The 27,830-nt window shown below is 41.2% G+C and overlaps 1 protein-coding gene across 5 annotated transcripts in view; it reads left to right on the top strand.

Moving 5' to 3' along the window:
* VGLL4 (vestigial like family member 4) overlaps positions 1–27,830 on the top strand; it is a 153,661-nt gene that overhangs the window by 50,447 nt on the left and 75,384 nt on the right. The window contains exon 2 of one of the 5 annotated variants that reach the window (XM_044385074.3): positions 17,093–17,155. The exons of 2 other annotated variants lie outside the window; for them this stretch is intronic. Coding sequence is in view for 2 of the 3 variants with exons in the window: in XM_057311940.1 (XP_057167923.1) it covers positions 6,001–6,115 (115 nt within the window). In the remaining variant the exon portion in view is untranslated. Of the gene's footprint in view, positions 1–5,985; positions 6,116–17,092; positions 17,156–18,472; positions 20,206–27,830 lie in introns of those variants that run through there. 2 more of the 5 variants (XM_057311940.1, XM_026501378.4) reach the window with 2 other exon arrangements.

Genomic DNA, 27,830 nt, shown 5'->3' with positions numbered 1-27,830 from the left:
CTCATAAGACCAAACTGGCCTTTTTATTAAGAAAAGCAGAAGTTTGGGGAGCCTGGGTGGCTCAGTCTTTAAGCATCTGCCTTCGGCTCAGGGCGTGATCCCGGAGTTCTGGGATCGAGCCCCACGTCGGGCTCTTCTGCTGGGAGCCTGCTTCTTCCTCTCCCACTCCCCCTGCTTGTGTTCCCTCTCTCGCTGGCTGTCTCTCTCTCTGTCAAATAAATAAATAAAAAATCTTTAAAAAAAGAAAGAAAGAAAGAAAAAGAAAGAAAGAAGAGCAAAAGCTTTCCTGGAAGTCCAAAGTAGACTTGTGTTTATGTCTCATTGGCCAGGCCTGTGTTCTCTGGCTACTCCTAGCTATAAGAAACTTTGGAATTGAGTATTTCGTTTTCCTAGCCCCTCTAGTGGAGTAATAGGGAGAAGGGAGTTGGGTGTGTGTTTTGAGTTAGCCATCAGCTCGTGTCTGCACCACACAAAATATTATTTCATACTGGATTTTTATAACAGTTTACTTTATAACAAGCCACTTTACTATAGTCTGTTGTTTTGAATAATTTTTCAGTTTTTTTTTTTTTTGGCTTCCCAGTGTGTTATTTTAAAATTAAGGAAAATTCTGCCTTTTCTATTTCAGTTGTTTTTTAATCTCATCAAGAAGCTTTCAGTTCCAAGTAATGGAACTCATTTTAAACTCGTTTTGATTCTTTCCATTACTTGGAACTGAAAGTCCAAAGGTAGGGTGGGCTTCAGGGGCAGTGAGGTTCAAAGGTTCCTGGTGTTATCAGTTTCTGGCTTCATTTCCCAATGATTTTCTTGAATATGTGGCTTTGTCCTTGGGTCAGTCTCCTCTGTAGTCGCAGCATGGCTCCATCATGTGAGCCAGAGAAGACTGTCTCTTCCAGTAGCTCTCTTAGCTTCTTTCCAGAAAGCCTACAGCAAACATGTGCAAGGCATATTCTCATCCTTGAACCAACTCCTGTGATTTCCTGAAGCCTGTCCTTCATAAACCTAATTGGGTTTTCATCCACGTCTGTTTCTTTTATTGCTTTTTTTTCTTTTTTAAAAAGATTTTATTTATTTATTTGACAGAGAGAGACAGTGAGAGAGGGAGCACAAGCAGGGGGAAGGGCAGAGGGAGAAGTAGACTCCCCACTGAGCAGGGAGCCCGATGTGGGGCTCAGTCCCAGGACCCCGGGATCAGGACCTGAGCTGAAGGCAGACGCTTAATGACTGAGCCACCCAGGTGCCCCTCTTTTATTGCTTTTTATGTTGCATCCATTTCTGTCACAGCCTAATTTTTCTTTTCAGTTCCTTTCCTGAACTTTGCTACTTTCTTTTCATCTTCTTGTGTGGTCATACTGTTTCTTAAAAATAAAGCTCTTACTTCAGAGGGCTAATGCCTTTTCTTCTTTTTTTGGGGTAAATCTCTTAGAGAAATACTGGTTTATAACTTTCAAAATTCTTGCAGCATAATTTACCTGGTGTGTTTTCTTGAACACTTTGTTACTTGTAATGTTTCTTTGCTTTTTTTTTTTTTTTTAAATTATTTTTTAAAAATAGGCTCCACGCCCAGCATGGAGCCCAATGCTGGGCTTGAACTCACGACCCTGAGATCCAGACCTGAGCTGAGATCAAGAGTCCCACGCTTAACCAACTGAGCCACCCAGGCATCCTTTCTTTGCTGCTTTTATCTTGCATCATTCGGTGATGGTTCCTTTCTCATTATTACTCAGTTTTAAATGGGGCTTGTTCTTTCTGGGGTAGCAGTTTGCTGGATGATGGGGAGTGGGGCGTATTTGGGGAGGGTGCTGGTGCTAGAGGCAGCTTGACTTTCAGTCTGTTGCCTCACAGCACTTTGTTACTGGCACTCTGTCCTGAGGGCATTTCTTCTCTCCAGCAGAGCAGGAATTTGGACTGGCCCACGAAGCCCTAATGCCCAGGTCCTTATTTAGTGTTTGAATAGATGAACAAGCAGGTATATGTATTCATTTTTGTGAGGACGTTTGTGTATGACAGTTTCGCTGTTTGGTCCCACAGCTGCCCTGATGAAACTGAATCGTACGATGGGCCGTTGTTTGGTGCTCTGTGTTCTTTACTTTTTTTTTTTTTTTTTTATGATTTATTTATTTATTTTAGAGAGAGAGAGAGAGCACGCCTGCAAGCGTGGGGCTGGGAGAGGGGCAGAGAGAGTCTTAAGCAGACTTCACCTGGGGCTTGATCTCACCACCCTGAGATCTCATGACGTGAACTGAAATCTAGAGTCAGGCGCCTAAGCGACTGAGCCACTCAGGCAACCTTGGAGTTCTGTGTTCTTGATCTAAAATGGAAACAAAGCTGAAATGAAAGTTCAGTTAACATAAAGCTTGAGTCTTAGGCTCTCAAAGTTTTTTTAATTTTTAGAACTAAATGTAAATGATTTTTCACTGGCATTTCATATGCCCAGGTCCCCAAAGAGATAGATACATTTTTTAAACCTATAACATCATTCATACAAAAAAAAAAAATCCTACTGGGATCGAGATATGCTGAAATGTGCAAGATGAGACTCAAATTTTGAAATAGGAATATTTCAGAATTTGAAGAACCAGTATACTTTATAGTACAAAAGAAATAATTTTCTTTTTTTTTTTTAAGATTTTATTTATTTTTATTTGCCAGAGGGAGAGAGAGTGTACAAGCAGGGGGAGTTGCAGAGGGAGAGGGAGAAGCAGGCTCCCCGCGGAGCAGGGAGCCGGTGCGGGACTTGATCCCAGGACCCTGGGATCATGACCTGAGGCGAAGGCAGACGCTTAACCGACTGAGCCACCCAGGCGTCCCCAAAGGAAAGAATTTTCATAGTGAATAGAAATTCAATAGAAGGGAAAAGAATCTGGCATCTGTTGGGTACCTGCTGGTATGAGCACCGGTCTGTTTCAGAGTAAATAAGGGAAGAGGTTGGCTCTCAGGGAGTACTTGCGTCTGTACGGGAGATAAAACCATGCGGGATTATAACAGGCTGTATTCAATGCCATGATAGAAGGGGTGGCATCCCAGGAGAGTGATCGGTCTTTTGAGGGTGCTGGCATTATCCCCGTTTTTCAAAGATGGGGGGCTAGATCGGAGGCTTTACGTAATACACCTGCACTCACATAGCTACTCTGTGACAGAACCAGGGTTGGAACCTGCTTCTGACTAGCTCCCAGCCTCTAGGATTGCACATTTTAAATATTTCAATATTTTAAGATAGTTTTGCCCCGATTAATCCCTTCAAGTTCACTTAATGTGTCTATGGAAAACTCACGGAGCTCTATCAAATATTCTATTTTGTTTGTGTCTTAGGAAATACTGTTGGGAATGCCTTGAGTCTCAAACTTGCTTTGAAATTTTGTTCTTGTGAGGGCCTAGGCAAATGCCGCTTTCTTTATGAAGCCACACTTACGTCCCTTCAGAAAATAGGATCTCTACCCCTTTGTTTCCTATTGTCTGTTTGTAGTTCTCCTTGTTTGTCCTCTGGTATAAGCTCTTCAAGGACAGGGACCCTGTCTTCTAGACCAGCGGAGTGGTACTAGCATTAACGTGGTGCTGTGGCCATATTTTTATGGATGTCTTGCTTGCCATATGTCTAGGGCCCCAAAGACAAAGTAAACAGTACTTGGAGGCAGGAAGATTGTATCCGTGCTGGGTAGATTTTCACCTCTTCTGTGATCCTGGGCAGGATAAATTTGTACCTGAGGCTTGGAGGGTAGGGCTCAGGTGTATATGGGCAGTCTTGTTGGATGTGTCTGCTTCTGGGGCTCAGCAACACTCTTTTATCAACAACAGAAATTCTAGGTGTCTCTATGTAGTGTCTTCTAGCAACAGCCAAATAGCACTGTCTCAGGTCAGGTCTTGAAATATTTTCCCATTCATGTACTGAGTGCACGCAGTAGGCATTTCACTCCTTTATCACTGCGTATTAGGCAAGTTCTTCAGAGTCTCTTATCTTTTTGTTCCTTTTTAGCTAAGTGTTCGTTTATGAGTGAGAATTGAAGGCTTGATTTTTCTTTCATGAAGATGAGTGGGCCCCATGCCAGGTGAATAAAAAGAAAGGTCTAGAGAGAGTTCATGTATTCCTTTTCACTGTGGCCTTCCCAGTTTATTAAAATTGGCAGCTGGTTCTTTAATTAATCATGATATTAAAGCAACAAACACACTACAGTGCTCTGTCAGAAGGGGATTGGAAGGTTTGCTTAAACATGAGAAAGAAAGCTTCTTATTTACGTGTCAGCCTTCCAAAGGAAGATATATTGGTGTACCTTTCCTTGGTGGTTCCAGGCCAAACTAGAAGTGTTTTAGCCTGCTCTTTGGAAGCAGCTGTACTTTTAGAGTAGCTATAAATAAAATATGGCCATTTGGTTATTTGTGCGGAAAGTAGACGGCACTGAGTGTGCAGGTGCAAAGGTGTATTTTCTCATGTTTCTCCCTCTTTAAAACTTGTTTTACTGGGAAAACGGAGAAGAGAGAGCAGGAAGAATCATTTATTTTGATGCCATGTAAATTGGCATTACTACAACAAGGATCATAATTTTCTTCTTGGCAGCCTGTACCGCAGGGCTGTTAGCACAGATATCCTGTAACAGGAGTCCTTGAACAGGAGAATTTCAAAGAACACGGATAGTCACTCAAAAGTAATAGGATTATGCGTGAAACTTTTTTTTAAATATTTTATTTATTTATTTGAGAGAGAGAGTGAGAAAGAGAGAGAGAGAACATGAGCAGGGAGAGTGGGAGAGAGAGAAGCAGACTCCCCCCCCCCCAGCAGAGAGCCTGACGTGGGGCTCAGTCCTGGGACTCCGGGATCATGACCCGAGCCGAAGGCAGACACTTAACCGACTGAGCCACCGAGGCACCCCTATACATGAAACTTTTATGGGTGAACTGGTTGGGCTCCTTAACCCTCTAGTAACTAGCTAGAACTAAGCTAAACCTAGAACTAAAGACAATCAAGAATTTTAGATCTTTTCATTCTTACTGAGCTGAAAAGCCAGATCCCCTCTAGGTAGCAGACGTCTTGCCTGCACGTTCTCCACAAGAAGTGTAGAACTTTTGATTACTTTAAGACCCCTTGCTGTTATTGTTGTTACTGTTAATTCAAACCATCAGGAAAATGAGCTAAACAATTTTCTTCATGCCCGTTGTTAAGGTAAAAATGTGTGTGTGTGTGTGTGTGTGTTTCTCTCTCTTTTTTTTTTTTTTGCCCTGGGAGGTACAGTGTGCTCTCTCTTTCCACATGCCTTCAGTCAGTAAAACCAAAGAAAAACCACCCATAAACCCAGCCAAAACAGCCCTCTCTAAATAATAAATATTGCTGTTTATTATATAAAACGTGAAATTCTGTCTTGAGATTGAAAATGAACATGGCAGCCTATGGTTGGGTAGGGGTGAGGGGTAAAACGGAAGGGAGGAATTATCTGGAGCCCTAGAATTTTAAGGCTGAGTCATGCACCATGGAGGTTGAAGAAAGGATGTTGTCTATTAAAGTGGGACTATGTATAGTACATTAGAAAGAGGAAATGAGGCTTGGGGAAATATGTTAGTAAATGTGGTGCATTTTGTGTGAAGTCAAGAGAATAAATCTGCTCTAGTATTAGATTCCGTTTTTATTTTTATTTTATTTTTTAAAAGATTGTATTTATTTATTTGAGTGAGAGACAGAAAGAGCACGGGGGGGGGGGGGCGGACAGAGAGTGAGGGAGAAGCAGGCTCCCCGCTGAGCAGGGAGCCCAATGTGCGACTCCATCCTGGGACCCCCGGATCAGGACCTGAGCTGAAGGCAGATGCTTAACCTACTGAGCCACCCAGATGCCCCTAGACCCCTGTTTTTAATGCAGTCTACAGGATAGGCTTTTGTTTCATCTAAATAATGGATAAGTAGTCAATGTGATTTTTAAATATTTGACAACTTTTAGGATAAATATACTTAATTTAACTGAGCATGCCTCACGATCATATTTTTAAAATAAAAAAAAAAAAACAAACGGTGTGCGGATGCCTTCGCAGGTCCACGGCCGTCTCAAATTACTTTTCCCTCCTCAGGACACACAGAGGAGCTTTGCGGCGGGGCATTCCTGGACTCTCCTTGCAGAAGTCCGCAGAGGTCTAAGTAAGCGTAAGGAAACTGCCAACCGGCAAGAAGATGACCTTTGTTCCCGCGTTTTTATAGGTGTTTCCGTTTGAAGTTCTTTGGGAGTAGGGAGCGGGCAGGGCCGGCTCACTGTCTGAACAGGCTTCGCTTCTCCTCACGGGATACCAAGAAACTCCTCACCCGTGGGAAGAATGGCAGTAATACTTCCCTGCATTCGTACGTGCGTTGGAGGTTGTGCAGTGCCGTAATAGCCGTTGCTCTCTGGGTCCTGGACAGCCCTGGGTTATGGGCAAGGGAAGTTCTAGCATACGCCTTTTGCAGACAAGGAAATTAAGGCTGGGCGATGGAGAATTCCCTGGGGACCAGGAACCTGACTTTTCTGACTCCAAGTCCAGTGCTTTTTGATTTTTTAATTTTTATTACTGGAAAGCCAGTCTGAGATTGCAGAGTGGAAAAGGTAGGCTCATCATTGCTACCAGTTTCCAGTTTTACCTTGTTTTTCCTCCTTTGCCTCCCCATTCCTGACTTCCTCTGCGGATAGCCATGTTGCCCTATAGCCCTTCCTCCTTGGCTTAATCCTTAATTCTTTTTTTTTTTTTTTTAAAGATTTTATTTATTTATTTGACAGAGAGAGAGACAGCCAGCGATAGAGGGAACACAAGCAGGGGGAGTGGGAGAGGGAGAAGCAGGCTTCCAGCGAGGGAACCCGATGTGGGGCTCGATCCCATAACATCAGGATCACGCCCTGAGCCGAAGGCAGACGCTTAATGACTGAGCCACCCAGGCACCCCCAAGTCCTTAATTCTTAGACCCTCTTCTCCCTTCCCTAGGGTCTCATTCCCTCCCCAGGGCTGTGGTTTACTGTTCTTGGGGCCACAGTAGTCCATGCTTCTCTGGGAGGCTGGAATGTCGCTAGTCTTCTAAGCCTGGTTAGAAACCTAGTTCTTTATTGATCAGCTACCAGGTGCCTGGCGTTGTGTAGGTGCTGGGGAAACAGTGATAAGACTAGAAGGGAGATGGACATTAATCAGAGGAGCATACGAACGTGACCTTACAGCTGTCTGAGACCTCCTAGGGAAGGTTAATGGTGCTGTGAGTGCTACGGATTGACCGTCACCGGCCTTGACTAGACACACACACTGTGGAGATGCTGCTCTGCCCCTCCGGTGAACGCCCGCTCTCATTTCCGGGACCCCTCACACACGACATACCCTTACCCATGTGCGGAGAAGCAGAAAAGCCTGGTGTGTCCATTTCTAGTATTAAAACAGTTGAGTACTGGCAGTTACTGAATCTCTAGTTTTATTCTGGCTACTGAGTATCAGTGGTTGAAGAAGACAGGCTGAGGATGTGGGGATTCATTTGTTTTTTCCGTGGAAAGCAAGACGCAATGTGTAAATTCAAATGATGGGGTTCACAGTCCAACTTCCCAGTGGGAAGGAAGTTGAGCCTTGCCTAAGGTTGGCTCACGTCGCCCCCTAGTCCTGCCCAGGAGTAAGTCATTGGGATATCCTTGAACTCTGGAGAGTGTGGAAGGTAAGGGGTTTCCTCAGCCAGGTGCTTTACTAAATTCAGCTCAGTATCTACAGTGCAGAGCTCCTGAACCGCAAGGAGAGGGGCACGTGTGAAAATTACATAGGGAGCTATTTTCAAACTGTACCGAGTGCAGCTGTTTCATGGGCATAAATTCAAAATATATCTTTCTGGGCCCCACGGTCTCCACCCCAGATTTACTAAATCACCTTCTAGATACAGGGCCTGGGCGTCCATGGCTTTGTGTCTCCCGGGTGATTGTGATACGTGTCCAGGATTGAAAACTGCTCCTCTAGTTGATGGTGGCCCTAAGGCTGTGATGTCCTCACTAATGGAAGCATCATTGAAAACACCCAAAGGATGATTGACAGGGCAATGTGTACAAATCCATCCTTGGAAAAATTTGATTGTGTGGTGAAAAGAATTTGATGATATTGACTGTTGTTTAACTTAATTGAATATTTGCAACAACAACCTTTTTATTCTACTTTGGACTGTAGTTGGGTGAAAAAAATAAAATCTGAACCATCCGCTTGCTTTATGAAGACTCTGTCTTCCCTCATGAGGGTTTAGGTCAGTAATCCAAGGAACTTTAAATGCCTGCTGCTAGAGGCACTGGGGCATATACAAAGGAAAAATAAGACATGATCTAGCTTCAAAGAGATCACAGTGTGGTGAGGAAGATGGATTTGTTTAAAAGTTTAAAGGTACGGTTCTTAGAGGTGTGTCTTAATCTTAACATTGCAAATGATCTGGTTTTCATACCCAGTTAAAAAAAAATTTTTTTTTTTTTAAAGATTTTGCTTATTTATTCAACAGAGATAGAGACAGCCAGCGAGAGAGGGAACACAAGCAGGGGAGAGGAAGAAGCAGGCTCACAGCAGAAGAGCCTGATGTGGGGCTCGATCCCATAATGCCGGGATCACGCCCTGAGCCGAAGGCAGACGCTTAACCGCTGTGCCACCCAGGTGCCCCCCCCCCCAATTTTTTTTTTTGTAGAGATTTTATTAATTTATTTGAGAGAGAGAGTGTGCACACAAGTGGGGGGAGGGGCAGAAGGAGAAACAGACTCCTCACTGAGCAGAATCCCGGGATCCTGACCTGAGCTGGAGGCAGATGCTTAACAGACTGAGCCATGCATGTGCCCCTCATACTGTGTTTATTCTGTTGCTTTTTGCAGATCTGATGTGAAACTTGTCCCTTGCAAGTTAATAATCCTTGTGGACTTTAAAAACTCCTCTTATTTTTAGTTACAAGTAAGACTTGGGTGTGATGGAAAAGCACAGCTTCAGATGCAGAGCGGCCACTGTTGGTGTGAGTTTGTACAAGCCACTTAGCCTGGCTGGTATTTGTTTCCTCATCTGTAAAACCATGATCGGCCCTGATAGCATTGTTGTGGGGATTAAAAAAGAAACCAGGTCTGTGAAAGAGCCTAACGCTATGCCGTGTACCGTGCCCAACACCTAGTACTGTCCTTTGTCTTTTATCCCTTCGTTTTTAGGGAGAAAGTAACATCTTGAGACAGTAGGAAATTGACCTCTTGAGTTGTACCAGCCACTGATTATATGGCTAAGGAGAAAAAGTGTAATAATGGTTTGCTCAAGCCAGGGTTTCTTGATAATGACATTGTTGCCATTTCGGTCTAGCTAGTTCTTCGTTGTGGGGGGCTGTCCTGTGTATTGTAGCACGTTTAGCGTATGCTGGCCTCCATCCGCTGCTAAATGCCAACAGCACCCCCAAGTTGTGACAACCAGCCATCACCAAATGTCCCCCAGATTGGGGGGAAGCAAAATTGCTCTGGTTGAGAGGCGGTGTCCTAGACTATTCCCCCTCTGTTCTGTGTGGCGGGTCCCGTCTCTTTGCTTCTTACAAGCATTTAGGAGTTTTACTGTTGGTCAGAGAAGTACAAAGTAAAACCACGGTGTGGCTGCTCCGTGCTTATCAGAGTAGTGGGGCTGAGAAAGGTAGAGGAGTGTCGGCAAGGATGTGGAGCAACCTGAAATCCCATACGTTGCTGGCAGGACTCTGTAACTGGTGCCACTGCTTTGTTGTCATTATGTGTCAACTACAGTGGGAAAGATAAAAATGTAAAGCTGCAAAAAAATAAAGTCGGAGGACACACAATGTCTGATTTCAAGACTTACCAAAACAACAACAATAAAACCCAGCTATATGCTCATCAAAGACATGCATTAGAAGATTTGTAGCAGACATATTATGATCGCCTCCAAATAAAAGCTGCCTAAATGCCCAGCAACAGTAGGGCGATGGAATGCTATACAACCATGAAAATGAATGATTTTTAAGCTACACTTAAAAATAAGGAAACCCTGGGTGCCTGGCTGGCTCAGTTGGTTGAGTATCCAGCTCTTGATTTGGACTCAGGTCATGATCTCAGGGTCATGAGATCGAGTCCCACGACGGGCTCCACCCTCAGCATAGAGTCTGCCTAAGATTCTCTTTCCCTCTCTCAGCCCCTCCCCCTGTTTGCATGTTCTCTCTCTCTCTACACTTGATCTTAGGCAAAAGGCTGAGAAGCGATTCTCTCTCTCTCAAATAAATAAAATCTTAAACAAAAATAAGGGTAATACTCATAAAGTTGAGTGGAAGAATCTAGTCACAGAAGAGTATATGACATATTATTCTGTTTCTGTGAAGTGGTCAAACTAGTTTATGCTGTGAAAGGTTAGGATATTAGTTACCCTATGGAACACAAGGCAGGGGAGCATTAAAATCCTCTTTTAAAATACCTGGTGTGGGGTCTGTTTTCTGGACAGGATTCTAGCTGGTTGAATGGGTGAATCTGGAGGTAGAAAAATGCTGCATACTGAAGTACCGTGAAGGCAGATCGAACTATCACTGGAAGATTGGGCCAGACATTGGGACTGTTGGTGGTCTTAGCCCTTCAAATGTTCAGATGTTGGGGACTTTTCCTCCATTGGATTTCTTCTCTGATTTTTACCATGGAAGGCAGTTCTAGCCAGCCTTGAAGGAATATGTCTGTGGATGATTATGATTTGTGAGAATGTGAATATCAGAATAATATTTTATTTGTGAAGCTTCTTTGGATGGGATTTATTGAACCTAAGTTGTTTTTAGTAATGCAAACCTCTAAAATAAAAGTTTGTTTGCAACAAAAACATTTGTGTTGTCAAACATATAAGGTCCTAGTGGTAAAACTAATAAGGTATGGTGTTTTGCAAGTGATTTCTCCTTCCTTGGGAATGCTGATTGATTCAGTTCCTTCTCCCAGTACTGATTTATTCCAATTTAAGACAACAATCCTAAGATGGTAGCTAATTTATTATGGCGATCACTTGGTAATGTATGTAAATGTCAATTCACTATGTGGTACACCCGAAACCAATATAGTATTGTATATCCACTATGTTTCAAAATATATATAAAATATAAAACAGTACTTTATTATTATTATTTTTAAAGATTTTATTTATTCGACAGAGAGACATCCAGCGAGAGAGGGAACACAAGCAGGGGGAGTGGGAGAAGAAGAAGCAGGCTCTCAGCAGAGCCTGATGTGGGGCTCGATCCCAGGACTCCGGGATCACGCTCTGAGCTGAAGGCAGACACTTAACAACTGAGCCACCCAGGCGCCCCTAAAACAGTACTTTAAAATACAGTTTGTGGGGCGCCTGGGTGGCACAGCGGTTAAGCGTCTGTCTTTGGCTCAGGGCGCGATCCCAGCGTTATGGGATCGAGCCCCACATCAGGCTCCTTCACTATGAGCCTGCTTCTTCCTCTCCCACTCCCCCTGCTTGTGTTCCCTCTCTCGCTGGCTGTCTCTATCTCTGTCAAATAAATAAATAAAATCTTAAAAATAAAATAAAATAAAATAAAATAAAATAAAATAAAATAAAATAAAATAAAATACAGTTTGTGTCTTAAATTCATGTTAATAAAGATTTCCTATTCAATCATTTGATAGTAATTAAGTAGGTTTTGTTAGTATTTTAATTTTTGCTAAGTTTAGTGATAGTTCAACTCTTTGTTAAAAAAATATTTGCTTTGGGGCCCCACGCTGGGTGTGGAGCCTACTTAAAAAAAAAGATATTTTCTGGGACTTTTAAAATCAAATAAAGTAAGAGGCTCATTGAATTTGAAATATAACGTGTATCAGATGAAAATGGCCCAAATTGTGCTGTTTGCTTTCTCAAAATTGTTGCATTTTAAAATCCACCCCTAGAGGGCGCTGTTGTATTGAAAGTTTAAATCTTTGAAGAACCATTTAAAAAAATTTTTTTTAAAAGTACATATATTTATGTTGAAATCCCACTATATTACAGTAAATAATCTAGTAATACTTAATAGAAGTCAGAAGTGTTTTGGGGAGCCTGGCTGGCTAAGTCTGTAGAGCATGTGACTCTTGATCTTGGGGCTGGAGTTTCGAGCCTCATGTTGGGTGTAGAGATTACTTAAAATCATTAAAAAAAAAAAAGAAAAGTTGAGAGTATTTTAACTTAGAAATGGGACTATTTTATAAACAAAAGTATTCGCTTTTGTGAAAAAGTTGACAAAATAGTGTGTATTTTTCATCATTCCACTGTGGGCAACTCCGAGTTAGAGAAATAAGCAATATTTTATTATATATTTGGGAATTCTTTCCTTGAAAGAAAATGCAGTTAACATAGGAAACCAGATAGATATGTAGGTTCACCTCATTGATACTTGAGGCATTTGAAAATTGTTTTGTGTTGGTATCTTATTTAATTCAATAGCTATGTTGTTGAAGACCTACTGTGTGCAAAACAGTCTTTATAAACTGGTGGGGAAGAGAGATATAAATTATCTCATAGACTCCCTTATTTTAGAATTAAGTGCAGTATATCTAAAATACGGTGGAATTATACAGATTAATCCTAGCTAATGGGGTTCTTGGAGAAGTTGGGGTTTCAGCTAGGCCTATATGGGCCCACAAAACTTTGTATTCTAAACAATATTTAACAGGAAAGAAAGTTTGGTTTCTTAAGTCTTCTTTCTTGACACTCAGTCTAGGTGTTCATTTAATCCCTTTTTTGTGCTTTCCTTCTTACAATGCTTGTCTTAGTAATTAATATAATTAGATAAAAAAGGGAAAGTGCCTTACCCAAGGAAATATACAAGCAGCAGCATCGTTACTCTTGCTGTTCATATTATACTGAGGAATGTACCCATAAATGGCAGTGGATTCTAGAGATGCTCTTAAATATTTTTATACAGCCAACTTCTTGTTCAACGGAGACTTTAGGTCAAGGTGTAGTCAAACTTTCTTTCTTTGGTTAGGTCTGTCTTGATTATTCGTATATCAAATTAAAGTGATTTAAAAAGAATAAATGTGTGGTAAAGAGAAAACTGTAAAATAAAAGCATTAGCTAAGTATCTAGCTTTCTTAGAATCCTGGGGAAAAGAGAGAAGTTGAATCCACTAGAGGAACTGAATCGCACAGTAGGGTTATTTATATTTCCCAGTGCCTTTGAAGAGATTATTGTTAGACTTAATGTTAAAATATTCCCTTCTCAGAGTGCCTGGGTGGTTTAGTCGGTTAAGCATCCGACTCTTGATTTCAACTCAGGTCATGATCTCAGGGTTGTGAGATCAAGCCCAGCGTTGGAGAAAGGGATTCTCTCTCTCCCTCTGCCCATCCCCACCTCTCTTAATTAATAAATAAAGTAAAATAAAATATTCCCTTCTCCATTCATACATCCCAATGTTTATAGCAGCATTATCCACCATAGCTGAATTATGGAAGCAGCCCAAGTATCCATGAACTGATGCATGGATAGAGAAGATGTGGTATGTATATACAATGGAATGTTATTCTGCCATTAAAAGAATAAAATCTTGCCATTTGCGACACCATGGATGGAGCTAGAGAGTATTATACTAAGCAAAATCAGTCAGAGAAAGACAAATACCATATGATTTCACTCATATGTGGAATTTAAGAAACAAAACAAACAAGCAAAGGGGGGAAAAGAGAGAGGAGCAAACCAAGAAACAAACTCTTAACTACAGAGAACACACTGATGGTTAGCAGAGGGGGTGGGGTGGGGGGTTGGGTGACGTAGGTGATGGGGATTAAGGAGGGCACCCGGTGATGTATGGAAGTGTTGAATCACTATATTGTACACCTGAAACTGATATTACACTGTGAGTTAACTAATTGGAATTTAAGTTTTTAACTTAAAAAAAATCTAATTAAAAAAAATTTTTCCTTCCCTGCATATGCTCCAATGAGAGGATTTTGTTTTTAAAAAAGAGTCTGGAGGGTGAATTTGATCTTCTGGCTTTTATTAAGCAGCTCACGGTTTTGGTGGTTCTATTCTAAACTGGTAGTCAACTCTAGCAAATTGAACAATTTAACCTAGTAATCAGCCTGGGCTTCTGTCGTCGTTATTCCACAAAGATGCTGAGATACCGCTACAGTGAACATGCGTGGAGCACTTTTCGTGTCAGTGGGGAGCTTTATGCCAAGCACTGAAGCTCCGTTTTCTTGTTCTCCAGAAGAAAGAGAGGTCTTGGGGAATCGATACTAATACGTGAAATAATTAGTAAACAATAGAAGATGGAAAGCATGCGCATACGAGTCTACCTGCTCTGAAAGTTTGAAGTACAGGGAGCTTCTCTTTTGCCCCTTTAGGACGTGTTCAAATAAACAGCGTAAACATCTTTGAATCTTACAAAGGCCTAAATACATGTTTGGAATCTTTAGTTAAATCTAAATCAAAAGGATATATTTTGGTGTTTAAAGATAAGATACATATGATCCATTGCTCATACCTTACCAGGGTGTATTTTCTCACTATGTGCCTGCTTTTTAGTACGAGGGGAACCTCCTTCACCCTCACCTTGATTATACATGGAATATACTCTGTAGGTTAATTAGAAATACAGAAAAATGCCAGAAATGCCCACCACTCAAAGATAGGCGCTGTCATTTTGGTATTCTTTACAGTCTTTTTAGTACATGTGTGTACTTTCTTCCTATATGTGTGTACGTACTCATTAATATAGAAGCAAACTGGTGTGTAGTGACGTATTACTTTTACATCCTATTTTGATCGTATTCAGTTAACATATGTGCACTATTATCATACAGATCATAGTATAGCCTTTCCTCATGTCTTACTATTTTTGGAGGAATTATAATAGCTGCATAATATTCTGTCATTAATATACTGCAGCTTTTGTTGTTGGTTTTTAGAGAGCTACAGACAGCTGAGCGGGAGGCAGGAGGAGAGGGGCAGAGGGAGAGAGGGGGAGAGAATCTTAAGCAGGCTCCACGCTCATCAGCACAGAGCCCGACATGGGGCTCCATCTCATGACCCGGAGATCATGACCTGAGCTAAAATCAGGAGTCAGACGCTTAACCGACTGAGCCACCCAGGTGCCCCAATATACTGCGGTTTTAATGAAGTCTCTTTGGACTTTTAGGTTTTCAAGGTTTCAGCATTATAAATAAAAGGATGGTAAGCATCTTTATGTAACTCTTTGATCAAACCTTGGTATTTCCTTAACAGAGTTCTAGAAGTAGAGTCTGGTGCAAGGAAGGGAATACGAACGTCCCCCCAACCCTGCCCAATACGTACATTTTCAGCAGTACAGGTAGCTTGATATAAATGCCAGACTGCTTCTTAGGAAGGCCTCATCTGTTCTCACTTCACTAGCAGTGAACACAAATTCTGCTAGGATCGCACCTCACCAGCACGTTAAATAAGATAGAAAAGTCTTTGTTGTTGTCATTGTTATTAACTTGGCCGATGTAAAATCACTTAATTTTTAAAAATTTGTGTATCATTTTTTCCCTTTTTAAAAAGGGTTTTATTTATTTGAGAGAGAGCGCGAGTGAGCGGGGTGAGGGGCAGAGGGAAAAGCAGGCCCCCCCCCCCCCAGCAGGGAACCCGACGCGGGGCTCCCTCCTGGGACCCTGGGATCACGACCAAAGTGGAGGGCAGACGCTTAGCTGAGTTGGCGCCCCAAAATTTGTATTTCTTTATTAATAAAGTTAAATAGTTTTTCAAAAATGTAGTAGCCATTCTTTTCTTCTATTCTTTGCTCATTTAAAAAATACTTAGATTCTTTTGTTTCTTTCTATTTTTAAATGTTCTTTATATACCAAAAACATTTATCCTTCATCGACCATAATATATGTTACAAATATATTCTTCTGTTTTGTTGTTTTACTTGGTTTTGTGGTTTTCAGATGTACAAAAACCTAAAACTTGTATTTTCAGTCAAATTCTTCAATATTTTCCTCTGTAATTTCTTTCTTTAAGGTTTTTTTTTCAGTCTTAGAAAATGTTTCCCTGTTCCAAATTAGATAATCTGAACATATTCTTACAGTTTTTAAAGTTTTCCAGTAAAAGCTTTATTGCATTATCTGTATCACGCTAATTATTCTGTACGCAATTCCACCCCTAAAACATTTTTTGCTTTATGTTTTAAATATCTGATAACTCAATTTCTTCATTGTTTAAAAAAAAAAGTAGACCTTCCTACCTGATTTTTTTTACAACTGTCTTTCCAATTTCCTTAAAAACAATCCTGTTGGTACTTCAATTATGAATATATTATTAGCCTGTGAATGAACTTGAGAAGCGTTGACATTTTCCAGTATTCAGATTTGTAAAATGAGTACACTGATTGTAACCTGAACTGCGTTCAGAATCCAGATGAATGTTCCTCAAATGTGAGGACTTGGTGGGTCCCAAAAGATACTGACAGAAACCAGTTTGTAAAACGCGAGATCACCCAGTGTGTGCTGGGGCAGGAGATTGGATCGAGAATCTACCTGTGAGATGTTTTAATCTTATTGATTTTATCCAACAAATATTCACCGATGGCCCTACCGTGTGGCAGGCTTCTGCCAGACCGACCTTGAAGAAGCCATAGTCCTTGCTCTTCAAGTCTAGATGCGGTTAGGATTGAAGTGTGTCTGGAAACATGACAGCCAAGAGCAGGGAGCAAAGAGGTGGAAGGACGGGGGTCCCACAGGTCGAGAGAGGCGTATGCCAGGTCGTGAGGGAAGAATGGGTGTTTGCCGGGTAGACGGGCTGGAAAAGTCTTGCACGAAGAGAGAGCATGTGCACTCCCGAGTGAAATAATGTGGTGTTAAAGTGTGTGCTTCAGTGTGCTTTTGAAGCATGAGGTAAAAGATGCGAGGAGATGGGATGGAAAGCCCAGGGCCTGGAGCGAGCTCACCGCATTGCAGTCCGCCTTCGTAGAGCCAGCCCGGCACAGGGTTGCTCACGCTGCCTGGGGAGGGTGCGGGAGCCAGGGTTTTGTGTTTTGTTTTTTTCCTGCCAGCCTTTGTTGTAGATTGATACTCGGTCACTACAAACATGAAAAAATAAACCCGCATTTTCTTAAATTAAGATTTAAGAGACGTTAAATTGCTCTGTCAAGCTGCTATAAAAGTTTTGAAATGTTCACTGTCCATTTCTGCTATCTGTCTCTTATGGATAGTAGCAACCAGTTCTTGAAGCCCTCTGTGGACCAGTCGTGAGTGGCACCACACTAGCTTCCCAGGTGAGTGGGAAAGATGTGCCTGGGTGCTGGGAATTTTGCCACAGGTGGTTGTAGATGCAAGTCACAGTACACCCCTGGGACTGTCCATACAAATGATTGCCACTCAGAGGCTGAGAGCGGCGTTGTAAGTGACACAGCATCATTTAGGGGAAGTTACTGAGTACTCGTACCTTGACAACTGTGTTGTTTGAATCTAGTTGAATCTATTTATTTATTTATTTTAAAGATTTTATTTATCTGGGAGAGAAAGAGAGAGAGAGCATGAGCAAGGGGAGGTGCTGAGGGAGAAGCAGACTCCCCGCTGAGCAGGGACACTCCCCCCCCCCCCCAAGTGGGGCTCCATCCCAGGACCCTGAGGTCATGACCTGACCTGTTGACTGAGCCACCCAGGCGCCCCTAAGTCACTATATTTTAAACGTAGAAAACTCTCCTCCTCAAATAAGTGTATAAAATGAAGTATCTTAAAGAAGGTATTTTTTTTACCTCTTAAAGCAATGGTTTTCAACCTTGACTGCGTATTAGAATCACCTCAGACTCTTTAAAAATGATACCGATCCTGGGTCCCACCTCCTCAGGTTAGTTTGATGCCACCCCAGTATCAGGATTTTTTAAAAAGTCCACATTGATTCTAATGTGCAGCCAACTTTCTCCCATAGGGGACATGCTAATGACTCATCACGTTTCCTGACTGAGACCTTATGTCAAAGAACAGCGCAGTAATTGTACTCTAAAACTATCATTTGAATTTGAACACGGTGCTTAAAGATATTAAGATTGTTTGAAATGCAATAATCTACTGTATCATAGAAGCCATTAGAGCTTCTTCTGACCCTCCTTGCCAAATACCATTATTTTAATTATAATTGATGGCATATATATCTTTCAGTATAGCTTATTCAGTATCTAGAATATGTAACCTAGTGTTAATAAGTACCCTTATAAATTAAAGCTTGTGAAGTCTTGATTTTTCTGTTGTCTGCTTCACCTGCTGCTATCCAGTGATGGCAGTAGTATTGGGTGTTGTATTAATCTCCTAATAAGATATGATTAGAACAACTTGCCATGAACGTCTGTCATCCAAAGTGCAACTATTGCTGGATTTTAAAAATTGAATCCCTTGAAATTATTTATTCAGCTCTTAGAGTATTAAAATTTCAGGTCTTTGTCTGCACTATGACACTCCTTGATATTTTCTAAATCTCCAAATAGCATACATTAATATCAATATACAAACACTTCCTGTGGTGAATTATTAGTCTATGGTGCCAAAAGCTAGCTACAGCCTGCAAAGATAAAACGATTACCCCCCCCACCCCTGCCCCCGCCCTTGTTTGCTGGTGTGCTCTTCTTGTGCTAAAGGCTCTGAACATTCAGTGATGTACTCATTCAATAAACAGCTTTTGGGTGCCTACTTGTGCTAGATACTGGAGATACGAAGTTTAAGGCTCTTAAAGGAACAGTATAGGAACAGCATAACAGCATACTGCTAGCCACTAATACATAGATGGAACAGCTTTCATATGTGCAGAATGAAAATAATTTTATTCACACCCCATCATTTCATTTTTTTTTAAAGCTTTATTTATTTATTTATTTGACACAGAGAGAGAGAGAGAGCGCCAGCGAGAGAGGGAACACAAGCAGGGGGAGTGGGAGAGGAAGAAGCAGGCTCATAGCGGAGGAGCCTGACGTGGGGCTCGATCCCAGAACTCCGGGATCACGCCCTGAGCCGAAGGCAGACACTCAACCGCTGTGCCACCCAGGCGCCCCCACACCCCGTGATTTCAAATAGCTGTTTGGTTTTGGATATACTAGTCTTTACTTGCTTAAACCTCTCTCTTTCTTTTAAACTTCTTTTTCTCTCTTTCCTTGTTTTTTTTTGGAAAGTTATTAGGGGAAAAAAAATACCCTAAAAGTAGTTCTACCTACTATTTTGGGGTCCTGGGCCAGTCATTTAATCCCTCTGAGTCTCAGTTTCCTCTGCTGTAAGAAGATGATACCATCTCTGCGCTGTTCCTGCGAGCTGTTGTGAGGATTATGAGAGAAGTTATATGTAACATTACCATCAAAATTTGTAATACACAGTTCCAGTATAAATGGACATTATAAAACAATTTTTAAAAGAAAGAAGAAACCTTACATAGATGTGTGGTATATGTACCACAGCAAAAAACAGCGTGGGTTTCTGAACCCTGACAGTGGAGATACACCAAAGTTAAATTCTATGGAAGTTTGCTTCCATGATGGATTTTTTACTTTTTACTCGGCTCCTGAAAAAGAAACTTCCTGGGTTTTCTTTCTCCTCCTACGGTTCTGCAGTGGCAGGGCTGTTTCCCGTCAAGAGCAGCTCCGCCACGGCCCCTCTGTACAGACTCTCCACCTCCTCTTTCTCTTTCTTTCAAACACTTAATACATTTAGAGGCTGATCTTGTGCAGAAAATATCCCTGACATTTGAAGAGCTCCAGGGATTCAGTGAGCATGCTCCGTGCCCCCTCCCGCTGGGAAGAGGAAGCTCGTTTACATACGAGTCATACCGAGCATAGCCCGCATGTCAGCGCAGTTAACTTGCAGCGGGCTGTGAGGAAAGCGAGCGTGGCTTTGTCCTAGGAAATGTGCTTCGTGTTTTGCTTTTTCACTCCTTTTTTATTTCGAAGAAAGACTCGTAAAGACTTCTGAAACGGTTTTTAAGTGCTCGGCTGAGGATACAAAACATACACCGTCTACAAAGAAACCCTTGAAGGGTTTTTGTGTGCGTTTGATTTTTTGTGCGTGGTGGTTTTTTTTTCTTTTTTTCTTTTCTTTTCTTTTTTTTACTTTTACATACTTGGTTTTGATCATCTGAGGCTGGGCCTCACGGTCTTTGTGAAGTTTGAGAAGAGCCAGGAGCTACTCAGTAATAATTGATTTTTTGAAACGTACTCTTTTGGGGCGAAAGCAAAGAGCTGGTTTTCTGTGCGAGCCCAATAAATGCTATTTATGAAGATGGACCTGTTGAACTACCAGTACTTGGACAAGATGAACAACAATATCGGCATTCTGTGCTACGAAGGTAGAGGCTCCGTTCTAGAATTTGCTCTTCTCTTGCTTTTGTCAAGGCCACTCCTCCTCTAGGGTTCTGAATGCCTTCTGTGTATTTTGTTCTCTTTCTTGGGATTTCAGGGTGCTTTGAAAGGCGAGTGTTTATTATGTACTATTTTCAATACAAAGTTTGTTGTTTGTATCTTAGCCTTCAGGGTTACAGTGGGGGAGGGAAGGCAGTGAAACATAAACTGCTAAAAGTTTCCTTTTTGCTTGCAACATATTAACTCTTGAAATGTTTAACTCATGATAATACGATTATTTTTTATTTCTGTTGGTGTTCTCTTTAGAGGAAGAACTTCTAGGACCAGGAAAAGTTAAATGTGTTGTTTCCCCCCCACCCCTGCTTTGATACTTATTTTAAACATGCACTATCTAGAGTATTCATGTTGTATTCCAATCAGTGCTTGGGATTTTCATGTGGAGGGGAATAGAAAGTTACAGTGAGTTTTTGTTTTCAGGAGCGATTGTCCCAAACAATGAAGAATTTTTCTATTCAGTTTGGGGGACTGGAAGGGCACCCATGTCACAAAGCACAGGCTGGTCTTTGTCTGATTTCCCATTTCCTGTACAGCTCTGAGAGAGTTCTGACATTGAAGGATGTTCCCTCCACACTCCGGTCCCTTGTGGAAGTGATTGCACAACATACCAACCAGAAAGCTAAATTGAAAGAAAGAAAGAAAGAAACCTACTCTGAATTCTTACTGTTTATTACCTCCTGCTACACCATGAGGTGTTTCCCCACTGCCTTGTAGTGTTTCAAACTCTGTTAGTAGTAAGAAGAGAAAAAGCGATTTCTTAATCTGTTGGAACATTATCTACGTGCGATTTGAAAAAGTGGTAATGGCCTGGGTTTGAGTGGCCGGACAGGCATCTCCGGGGGAATTCAGCTTGGCAGGAGGAGTGTTTTTTGTTGTAACCACATACAAATTGAGGAGGAGACATCTCCTTTCTGATTCAGTAGGAACAGTTTCCATGTTTTCTCTTAATAGTGAACTGAACATTTCTTTTGAAAAAGAAAACATTGAAGAAACTTATGTTTTTCATCTAAAATTTCGAGCCTGTTGCCTAATCAATTGAAAACTTACCCTTTCCCCTTCAAGGAAATTAAATCTCATTCATACTGTTTTTTATTTAACTCTGGATAAGGATCTCATACTTAAGATTTGTTTTAAAAAAAGGTGTGTATTTTTAACTGCTGCTTGTTCCACTAATGAGAATTATGGTGGATGGCTTTCTTTGAATCTGCTGCTTTAAGTATCATCTTGCTTCTGAAGTCACTCTTTAAAAGGCAGACTTCTTCAGAATGGTGGAAGCAGCAAGTGACTGGGCTTGTTTCTTGTGAAATTAACATACTGCAGTTTTAAAAACTTTTCTTTTTTCGGTGATCAAGAAATCACAGACTTTTAAGGCAATATCTGTTGGCTTGTCTTTGTCATTGTGTAATATGATATTTTCAAAACAAAACAAAAACGTAATGATCAGCCTAAGAGGAATAGACGGATTGGAAGGAAATTGATACCACATTACTTTTTTATGTCTCCAGTTGGGGGGGGGGTGAGGAAAAGCTTATGGAAAGCTAATTCAGGTTGATTTGTTGTACTGTAGTCTGTAAGATACTCAAGAGTAGTCTGCTTGCAGTCTCCCTCTTTATTTGGAAGGAAGAAACTTTGATTTTGAAAGTTGAATAGATCTGTAGGATGATTTGCTATAGTCTGTTTGGTTTAAACATCTGCTGCTATTTTCCTTACTATGAAAGTTAACATTATTTTAACACCAAAATAAATACACAGGAAATGAAGAAAAGCACAGCAAAACTTGAGTAGTGTTTTTAGTGGGTTGTTTATGCCCTGGTGGTTTTCTTAGTATAAACACTGCACACATCTGCTCTGAACTCAAAAGGGTGTTGTGAGGATGGGCATAAATCTCAGATGGGAATTTTTTGGGGTAAGAAAAGTTGGAAGCATTACTATTCCTTTAAATCCAATACTTTGGAAGTATTCATATGAAACATAGCAGCTCACCAGCATTCCAGGGAAGTTATTTGGAAAATGGAATGTACAGTTGGTAGGCAGCACTTGATTTCACTTAGTGCAGAAGCGGGTTTAATTTAATTTTTTAAAAATATTTTTATTTATTTATTTGACAGAGAGAGAGAGGGAGAGAGAGCATGAGGCAGGAGGAGAGGCAGAAGGAGAGGGAGAAGCGGACTCCTTGCTGAACAGGGAGCCTGACGTGGGGCTCGATCCAGGAACCCTGGGATCATGACCTGAGCTGAAAGCAGCCCCTTAATGACTGAGCCACCCAGGCACCCCTCAAGCAGGTTTTACATCTCTTAAGAATAAGGGACAATTTAATTTTCTGAAGTTTTAGTTTTAACAATTAAGATGTTGATGGTTATTCTTATTCTCCAGGTTAGTTATACCATATTCCCTAGTTGTATTGTTCACACCTCTACTCTGCAAAATAAACATGTGCCCGCGCTGTCATTCTTCAGCCTTGGCAAAAGAATAGATCTTTTTTAGCCAATTATCTCTTAGCATGCAAGGCCTTCCTAAAGTCCTACATTTCGAGTGACTCTAAATGGCTCATATATGGACTCTGCTTGGTGACTGCTCTCTGGCACCTTTCACCATAATAGTCTATAAGCATAACTGAAAAAGAAAATAAAGGAAAAAAAATAACTGCAAATAGGTTTGGGGTGGGACCTATTGGGTAGGAGAAGGAGAAGATTGGCAAAGGGCAGGAAGAATCTCAGTTTGGCTAATTTCTGGAAACCAATTACCTTCATTGGTAATGAGCAAATTAGCTGAACTCTGCTTGGGTTAATGAGTCTGTTCAAAAACCTTATGGTTTGTTACCATAACCCTCAACAGGTAACCAGCTAATCATTCATGACCCTACTAAATGTTCAATTTATACCCACTTGAACCCCAGTTTTGCCTCTGTCTCCATGAGAAGGTCATAGGCCAGCCTCAGCCTTCGTTTTTTTCCCTGTGAACTCCTGAGAATACTCCACTAGTAGACAGAAAGTCTCCTGAAGGCAGGGCATTCTGTCCTGGTCACCACTGTATCCTGGAGTCCTGGCATGCTGCCTGATTTGGCTCCCAGGAAGTGGCTGACTCAAAAAAAACACCCCCCCCCCCAAAAAAAAAAACCCCAGGAAATCTCTCCAGTGGCAATGTAGTCACTACTGTATAATTTAGTACTTCATTATATATATCTCGTATTCTCTAATTATCTAATTATTGCAGAGCTGTACAGGGCCTTAGATATATCTTCGACATTTGACTTTTTTTTTTTTTTTTTTTGCCAGGGAAACCGAGGCCCAGAGAGGTAAATTTTCTGTTCAGATTTATTCAGAAAGTCTGTAGCAGAAAGGAATTGTTGTGAGGACTCAGTGGTTTTGATTAGGCTCTGATTTTTCTGTGGCATTACTGCCTCTCCACAATCATTTTATGTCTTGTCTCCTTAATTATTAACTCCTCGATGATAGGGACTATGCTCGGTTTTGGGGACCCTCCCAGCACGGGGGTGACATCTTAGATTACAGTGCACAGTGAGCCTGTCCTGGAGTCCTCATTGCTCTGAACCTAAGTTCCCAGGCTGTTGTGATGTCAGGAAAGAGAATAATGAGGACTCTAGGTGACCAGCCTTGTTGGAATTTGTTCTTGCTGCTCCGGCACTTAGGTTTGCTTTACTTCTTTTCTGATTGTGCAGAGGAGGAGGCCCTGTGTAATGCCAGTTCACAAAGAGTGTTTTCCCAAGGGAGCAGAGAACTGGTTAGACCATTGATTTTTCTCAAGATGGCTGACGGTTATATTTACATAATTACATAGGTCCTAATAAATGTGCTCATGGTTGGCCGTGGCTTTAAGCTGCTGTTAGTGATACTTTAATTATGGGTTAAGAGCCATTAGTGTGTAATTTGGTAGAAGAATTCTCCCCTTTTAATTTAATAGTGCGATTTATATTGGGAGAAAGTAAGAATAAATTGCATATTGTGATCATCTGAAAGCTTAAGAAGAGAGTATCTTAAGTTCCTCACATTTTGAGCTGCTCATTGTTTTAGAACATAATTATCACTTATTTCATCACAGGCTACACTTAAATTAATTTTCTGGAATTGAAAGGAAAATGCACACGAGTTGTTGAGGGAGACTCTGCCAGAGTTACTAGCAAGGTTGGGTGACGGATTTCTTTTGTTTTCTTCCAGTCTAACTGGCAGCAGTTCAGTGTTCTTTGTCTAATGAGTTCAGAGGCATCAGGAAACTTAGAGCGTTGGGTACTATTAAGGTGAAAAGGCCACAGAGCAGAGCCATTTGAACCCTCCTCTGTTCCCCAGCCCTGCATATCAAGTGACCAGCTCTTGATCCAGGGGTGTATTCTGAAGCAGAACATCTGCAACTGTTTTGCTGTGGAAATTCATTTTACTTTAGCATTTTATTTGCAGGAGAGGGTCAGGAGTGAGGAGAGAGAGGGGGAGAGGGTGGGAGAGGGACAGGAGAGAGAGGTGAAGGGGATGGGATGGGGGAGAGGGGAAGAGAGGGGGAGGGGAGGGAAGGGGGTAGGTTGAGAGGAGCTTGATTAGTAAAACATGCCCAGGTGAGCCCAAGAGATCTTCTGCAAGAGATCTGGCCAGTTTGTATTTCTTCTAATTACAGTTTGTGAAGGGAAGGTGTGATTATATCCTCCTTCCTTCCAGCTCCCCGCCCTTGTTTCTCTACCCTCCTCTGGAAGGATTATTTTACTTGGCTGTTTCTCTCTTGGAGACTACACATGGCTTTGTTTTGGAAGGCAGATTTCTCTTCCTTCCTTCCTTCCTCCTTCCCTTCCCTATTGTCTGCATGGCCTATTCCTAGGGTGTTGGGATTTATTGCTGTAAAGATTTTTTTAAACACTCCATAAGATACAAAAAATTCCCCCGCAGCGTGTAAGAAGATTCAAAACCTCTCAGTATAGCCTCGTTCCGCCCAATTGTGAGGATGTTGCAGCAAACTTGGTTTTGTCTGAAGAAATTAGATCCAGACTTAGCACTTCTGCATGTATACAAATATATAAAACCAGTGTCACCAGGGATTGTTTCTGGCTCTATCTGTTTTATCTCTGTATCTGAACATTGGTTCAGTGACTGTTTATATTAAGTGGTAGCTTTGTATTGCATATTGAGCTCATTGGAAGTATTCTCTAGCCTGGCTCATCCACAGCAGCAGTTTGTCCTACAAAATAGTCCCTCTTCCTCGTGATTTTTTTTTTTTTTTTAAGATTTTATTTTTAAGTAATCTCTACACCCAAGGTGGGGCTTGAACTCACCACCCCGAAATCAAGAGCCGCGTGCTCCACCGACTGAGCCAGCCAGGCGCCCGACCTCTCTTTTCTTTCTTAGTGAACTCATGTATCAGTCACCACCCCCCCCAAAGAAACCTCAACCGTGGACACTTAATTTTAAAAGCACAGTCTGAAAGTGATTTTACTTTCTCCATTTGTTCTCTCTTTGCCTTCCTAAATGTTACATTTTCTGCTAAGTTCTAAGGAATTATTTTCATCAGTTTGCTTTGTTATCTTGCCTTCATTTCTGCACTTTTTCCCCTTTTTTAAAAGAATACTATAGATTGTTACAGTTTCAGGGTATCATATACAGAATGTGTTTAAATCCTAGCAATGTGAATTACTACTAGTTGAAAGAAGGTTTATTTACCCTAAAGTAGAAAATCTGTTCTTAAAGTTATCTTTATTTATTTATTTTTTAAAAGATTTTATTTATTTATTTGACAGAGAGAGAGACAGCCAGTGAGAGAGGGAACACAAGCAGGGGGAGTGGGAGAGGAAGAAGCAGGCTCATAGCGGAGGAGCCGGATGTGGGGCTCGATCCCAGAACACCGGGATCACGCCCTGAGCCGAAGGCAGACGCTTAACCGCTGTGCCACCCAGGCGCCCCTTAAAGTTATCTTTAATTTGTTGCTAATTTATATGATCTTTCTGAACTCTTAATATTTTACTTGTTTGTTTACAAAGAAGCCTGTAAACATAACAAACTGAAATATATTTAGTAAGTGATCACAGAAAACTCAGTCCTGTCCTTTTCTCACCCAGTATCCATTCTCTTAAACGAATATGGAATGTGTATACTTTGCTGGAATGTATTAAGTCTGGGTCGTCCCTCTCTCTCAACATTTTTTATTATGAAATATGTCATATGTACATAAACATGCATAAAACATGTGTGGTTTAAACATGAACAACCTTATAATCACCACCAGGTCAGGAAATAATAAATCGCTTCCTTCAAGTATTTTCTCCTTGTCAAATTCCTCCTCGCCCCAAGAGGTCATCACAATTATAACATGTCTGTTCTTCATATCTTTACTACCTCTGTGTGCAATTCTAAACAGATTAACTTAGTTTTGTCTGCTTTTTCTTTGTCTTTTCTTTCTTCCTTCCTTTCTTTTCTTTTTTTTTTTTTTGAGCCCTATATAATTGAAATTTTCTACGTCCTCTTTTGTGTCTTGCTTATGCGGTTTTTTATAGTGGAGATGTCCTCGTCTTTTCTGTATGAAACCAACTTATCTTCAAGTGTGGGGAATCTTGGCTGTGGAATATATGTGGGCGCCCCAGCATCCTTCTCATTCAGTTGCTGCTCACTGTCTACTAAACATAGCTGGTGATGCTTTGGTCCGAACTTTTTTTCAGCCAGTGTTTTGTTCACGGCCTTTCTCACCTATTAAGAGCCTTCTACCATCCATGCTGTAATGGGAAATTGTATGTTTGAGAAATTCTGCAGTTTTGGAGAGTGCAAAGTGGGGGATGCTCGAGGAGATACATAGCTTAATTAGGATCTGAACAACGACTTTCGTTCTGCATTAATAAGCAATTTGCTTAAAGGCTGAGACTTGTTACAAGTCAACTTTGTTACTGTGCCAGATTTCTTTGGATGTTAATCCAGGGACTTTTAGATACACAGAAAAAGCGTAAGTCGTTCCAGTATTCAAACAATACTCTACATTGTAGAGAGATGGCTGTCCGAGGGCAGCAAAGATTTGAAACAATAGTCTGCGTTATGTACCATCTAAAATTATGAATGAAAAAGAATCATCCATATGTATTGCTCTTGATTTTTATTTTATATCTGTTTTGCATGAAAATAGTTGCTTGTTAATTGTTCTTGGCTAATGATTCGATTTTAATAGAGTGAATTCCAGAATTTAATGATTTGTTGCAGATGCATTCTGCCAAGCAATTTAGCAAAGTTGTTTACACTACCCCAAATCCAGCTGGACAGAGTGAGCCTATGCTTCTTCCCTGATAACAGTTGAGGGAGTGATGAGTGCAAATTTCTGGACATTTTTCCCACTTAGAAAACAAGCACGTCTTCCATTATGTGGCAGCACTATTAAAGTGGCAAGGGATTAATTTAAAATTATTTTAATGTCAGAAGCTCTTTCCGGTACCCATTTTCTCCCACTCTTACTGTGCTTTTACATGATTATTTTTTTCTGATGAGCAACTGATAAACTGTTGGCTGACCCCACAGAGAACTCTTGTTTTATTTCCCTGCTGAAAAGTTATGACCTCTTTGCCAGTGCTTAAAATCACCCA

This window comes from Ursus arctos, unplaced genomic scaffold (genome assembly GCF_023065955.2).
Source record: "Ursus arctos isolate Adak ecotype North America unplaced genomic scaffold, UrsArc2.0 scaffold_14, whole genome shotgun sequence".
Classification (NCBI taxonomy): Eukaryota; Metazoa; Chordata; class Mammalia; order Carnivora; family Ursidae; genus Ursus; species Ursus arctos.
Note: the sequence above shows the minus strand (reverse complement) of the source record. Positions and strands in the feature narration are given on the sequence as shown.